Consider the following 5,100-nt stretch of genomic DNA (forward strand, 5'->3'; position numbering starts at 1 on the left):
GTATGTGAAATTTAGCTAGCAGAAAACAGATGAAATTATTATATTTTGCTATATTCTTTTTCGAATATTCAAACAATTCAAGAAAACATCTTAAATGCTGCTGTAATGTTGTTGGTTTTACATAATCAAAATTGTGTTTTTTTTATATTATGTTTTATCTAATTAGAAATTATTAAAATTATACTTAGCTTCATTTTGAGCGTATTCTGCTCTATCTGAAATTGCATTCTTAATGTAATATTATTATCCCGGTATTCCTTTATTTAATTAGCTACCAAATTCCATTCTATTCTATTCTATTACATTACATTATATTCTCACTTCTTATCTAATGTGAAGCTCTTAAGTATTTTGAATAATTTATTATCGCAGTATTATATAAAGTAAAGACTTTTTTTTTTCATAGATGTGATGTGTTCTGATATGATTTATTTTATTCCATTCTTCCCACAGTTCTGTGCTGTTGTATTCTATGTCTTTTATGATGTTTGCAGTGGACTATCGATGTGCAAGTTTGAATGGCGTCATAGATATCGTCCAACAGGGTGTTTTTGGAGAGGTGGCGGCTGTACCGCATTCATGCCGGTGCAGGTTCGTGCGTCATGCGGCCACAGAAGGTGAATGAGAGTGACTGACTGCTGAGAATCAGCCAGTAACTGGCCACCTGTGGGTCATGTGCCTGCGATGCAGCGCCGCTGATTGATTGGTATTCTTACAGCGTCTTACACGAGCGCATGAAGTGAGGAAGGCGAGCGCGAGCTTTGCGATGGACGCCACGCGTTTACGCGTTACATTAGACGCGCGGCGAGCGGATGTAACTGGTGGCGAGGCTGGCGTTCCTTTGTAGTATCGATGAAAGGATGTGAAAAGTGTGATTTCGCTCTCAAATTGTCTCAACGGAAGCGTCTTCCTCGCTCTTTGCGGATTCGGATGGCAACAGATTGAGGCGCATTGGACTCCAGACTGAGAGGATGCTGAGGATGATGCTGGCTTAGATTGTTTATCATCTTCGTAATCACAATGTACAAGTGTTGCAAACGAATGCGCTATTGATAACCATGTAATAGCTGGAGAAATGTTTAGTTCAGGTTACTTTTCCGTGGAAATCGGCGTCGCTCATCTGGATTAACTCTTCAGGAAGATATGATTCACCTAGTCACTTTTATGAGCCTCGTTCTGTCTCTGTTTGGATGCCACATCTGCTTTGCAGGGGCGAGTAAGTCAACTTATTTTGCCTCTGTGTCATACAGTTTGACTCATAATAAAGATAAAACGCAGCGTGTATCTCTTTATGCTTGTTGGTCACCATGACTACAGTCAAGCATAAGAGAAGGCTCTGTTATGTAATGCTTTCAGTGTTTTTAATATAAGCAGGAAGACATTAAGGAAATTGCTTTTACTCTGTTAGTCGTTGTCTTTGATTTAATGGCCCATAGATATTGCTGAGGGAATGACCTGAGCCAGAGCATGTCAAATCATGACATTTAAGTGCCAGTGCAATAGGTAAAAATGATGGATTATATGTTCAAAAGGGAAATATGGTCTCAAACTACTGCTTTCTTGTATTACACATGATTTCATTAGGTTCATCTGTGATTTTTTGCTACTTTACACTAATATATAACATTCATTTACGAAATGTCTGGGCATTTTGCTCACTCTTCAATGCACGCAAAGTCATTTAAACTACTGCCAAACCTGTAATTACATCAAACTCCACAGTTAATTGAAAGACTGGCATCTCTCTCAGTGCACTTATTCTTAATTAGCCTGTTTTACCAGAAACCATGCACAATGATGTATGTTCACCTAGCATTGACCTTGGCTCGTTACATTGAGCTGAATTTCTCTTTTGTTGGCAAATAGCAAGATAAAAGGATGAGTGCGGTTACTCATCCCTCTGACGCAATGTTTGCTTTCCTGCTGAGCTCTGTGAATGTGTTTGATCCTAAAACACTGGCTCAATTGCCCTGCCGGGCCCGAATTTGTGCTCTCATTGGGGACTAAATTATTTACAAGGGGGTGTTTGGCTTTGAAATGGACACATAGATTGGGTTTAGTGTACTGCTGTTACAGCAGGGCTCTATTATGACATTTTGAGCCGTACCATGTAAAGAAATGTACTAAAAGTTTTTTTTCTATTGATTTGTACATGTAATCAATATGCACTTTGTTAAACCTATTATTTAAAGAAAATGTGCTCGTGTGCATATTCACAGAAACTGTATTCAGTAGATGTTAACCTTTCTGTTGATTATCATTTTGCAAATGCATGCAGTATTAACAAAGAGAAGGCTGGTGTAGATTGTTTTGTGCATAGGTCAGTCATCTTAGTAATTGAATTGTATTTTATCTACCTCTTGAAGTAATTCATGCCAATATATGCATGAGCTCTGGTTAGAAAGCATACTTAAGAAAATAAAGATGTCGGTGCAGCTGAATGTACATAAGAGCTGTTAACAGGGAACCAGGTTCAAGCATATATGTCCTCTATATACCGTAAATATATATATATATATTTATATACAAGAAATCATTGGATATTGGTAAAATGCCAAATGTTAAAAATGTATGTAATTTACATGTATACAAATTACAGCACATACAAGTTTTGTTCTGCAAACCATTTCCTGTCATTTTTGTTTTGAGAGATCTTAGGCTTTTTGTGTATTATACCATTAATTTTTGAAAAAATATATGGAAAATATATGCATGGTTACCCTAAGGAGCTATTTCTACCTTTAATGTCACTTTTATATGATAAGCTATTGAGTTGATTCAGTCTTAAGTAATATTTTTGACTTGAAAAACAGCTTACACACACACACATACATTACTTAATCATAAATCATAATTTACAATCAGATAAATATTTTATATACATATGCATATTTTTATTTTGTGTATTTACATATTTATATATACAATTATATATTTATATGATTTTTAGTTATGTTGTATGATTGTTAGTTCATAGCATATTTATTTCTATAGTGTGTTTCACAATACAGGTTATTTCTAAATAGATTTACAGTTATCCTTACTATACTGTTTTGAAGAATTATTTTTATATTAAGAATATGCTGTTGGGTGTTGGTTAAAAACCAAAAGTCCTTCTTTTCTGTCAAACAGATTTTTCATGCTGGCGCATAAAGTCAGAGATTTGGCAAAGAAGAGTTTACCACTAATTTTGTCCAACTGAGTCACGCTGATCCCATTAAAGAAAATAATTAAAATTAGAATTCATTTGCATAATGTCCCAGCAGAGTGAATCAGCTAAATACAGAAGTGTTGCATATTTATGAACTGCATTATTGTAGTTGTTCACTGAGCCGATGTCAGGTTGGCCTTTGGATGTCTTGGGGAAACGGAGACAGAAAAAAAAACTAAAGCATCTAAAAATAACTCACAAACATCACCCTTTTGCATGCAACAGTAACAAGGTTTCATCTTTTCAAACATGACGTTTATGGAGCCTGAATGTTTTATTGAATAGTTCAGTTTTAATTTCAGTTGTATATGTTTGGGGTTGTGCTAATAAATGATTCATGCTGGTGATTTGTGCTTCACAGACCGCCCTGCTGCTCCTGTCAATGTCTCTGTTACTCACCTGCGGGCGGATTCGGCCACCGTGTCCTGGAATATTCCGGAGGGAGAGACCGTAATTGGCTTTGCCATCTCACAGCAGGTCAAACAAAGTTATTACAAATACAGCCCTACGGGTCGTTATAATAATTGCAGAAGTCTGACATTTGATATCTGCAATAAATTTACCCTCTGATGAATCCTCATGTGCTTAGACTTAAACGTGTGTGTGTGTGTGTGTGTGTGGGTGTGCGTGTTTTAGCGTCAGGACGGGCTGATGCAGCGTTTCATTCGTGAGGTGAACACGACCAGTCGTGCTTGTATACTTTGGGATCTGGATGAAGACACGGATTATATTATCCAGGTCCAGTCCGTTGGACTCTATGGAGAGAGTCTGGCCAGCAAAAAGATTCACTTCAGGACGCTTAAAAAGTCTGAACATATTCAATCCACCATGATGGATCAAGGTAAACATGTCTGTTGGATATTTTAACTGGATCACAGCATTTGTACAATATCATACATTTAATGAAGTACAGTTCATGTATTTTATGTGAAATTATATGGAAGCCTGTTTCTGGAAAAAAAAAAACGGTAATTATGACTTTTTATCTCACAATTATGACTTTTCAAGATCAGAATTTCAAGATTTAAATGTAGAATTCTGACTTTTTTCTTGCAATTCCAGGTTTTCATGTCACAATTATGAAATTATATCTCACAGTTCTGACTTTTCTTGCGATTCCAAGTTTACTTTTCACAATTCTGAATTTATCTCACAAAAATATGTAGCATGTGATGTAAATCAATAATTAGTCTGCTGATGTATTTCCTAATGAACAGGAAGTTTTTGGCCATTTTTGCATTTGAGAAAGTTGTACATAATATATATCCGCTATGATTATTTTGAGAATATAATGAACACAATGCAAACAGACATGAAATAAATTCCACAAAACATTTTATTAGTATGTTAAAGGTGGGGTAAGCAATTTTTCAAAAACGCTTTAGAAAACTGATTCGGGCCGATTAGCAAAACAAACTTGTAGCCAATCAGCAGTAAGGGGCGTGTCTACTCATGATGTGGAGGAGAGTGTTCAGTGCACATAACGGACATTAGCCGAGCCGAGCGACAGAAAGATAGAGATGGCGGATAAAAAACAAAAGAGGAAAACGTCTGCGGAACAAAAGAAGGCTTAAGGCAAGAAGTAGGACCCGTGTAAATATCAGATCAGCTTTCCAGCGCTGGAGAGAACTCAAGGAGCGGAAGGCCTGCGATCGGAGCCGAGGTTGCTTTGTTTCTTCTCAATAGGTGAGTAACACCGTGTCTACAACAGCTAAAGTCTGCCTACACTGGACGCGATCAAACGACCGTTGAAAACCATTTGAAATGTGTCAGCACGTCATAAATAGAACCCGGCAGCAGTTTTCTGTCGGGATTTGTTGCGCCGCGCCACTCACGTCCGTAGACACGGTGTAACATTGGTTCCCTCTCGAGCTTTCACGAGACATCAC

The 5,100-nt window shown here is 37.1% G+C and overlaps 1 protein-coding gene across 1 annotated transcript in view; it reads left to right on the plus strand.

Moving 5' to 3' along the window:
* Nucleotides 1-704: 704 nt before the first annotated feature.
* The window catches only part of fndc4b (fibronectin type III domain containing 4b), an 11,391-nt gene continuing 6,995 nt past the window's right edge, over nucleotides 705-5,100 (plus strand). The window contains exons 1-4 of the mRNA XM_016523927.1: nucleotides 705-1,067; nucleotides 1,121-1,216; nucleotides 3,573-3,688; nucleotides 3,848-4,052. Coding sequence (XP_016379413.1) covers nucleotides 1,144-1,216; nucleotides 3,573-3,688; nucleotides 3,848-4,052 — 394 coding nt within the window. The 5' untranslated portion in view covers nucleotides 705-1,067; nucleotides 1,121-1,143. The remainder of the gene's footprint in view (nucleotides 1,068-1,120; nucleotides 1,217-3,572; nucleotides 3,689-3,847; nucleotides 4,053-5,100) is intronic.

The sequence above is a fragment of the Sinocyclocheilus rhinocerous genome, unplaced genomic scaffold, assembly GCF_001515625.1.
Source record: "Sinocyclocheilus rhinocerous isolate Xijiao unplaced genomic scaffold, SAMN03320098_v1.1 scaffold1144, whole genome shotgun sequence".
Taxonomy (NCBI): domain Eukaryota; kingdom Metazoa; phylum Chordata; class Actinopteri; order Cypriniformes; family Cyprinidae; genus Sinocyclocheilus; species Sinocyclocheilus rhinocerous.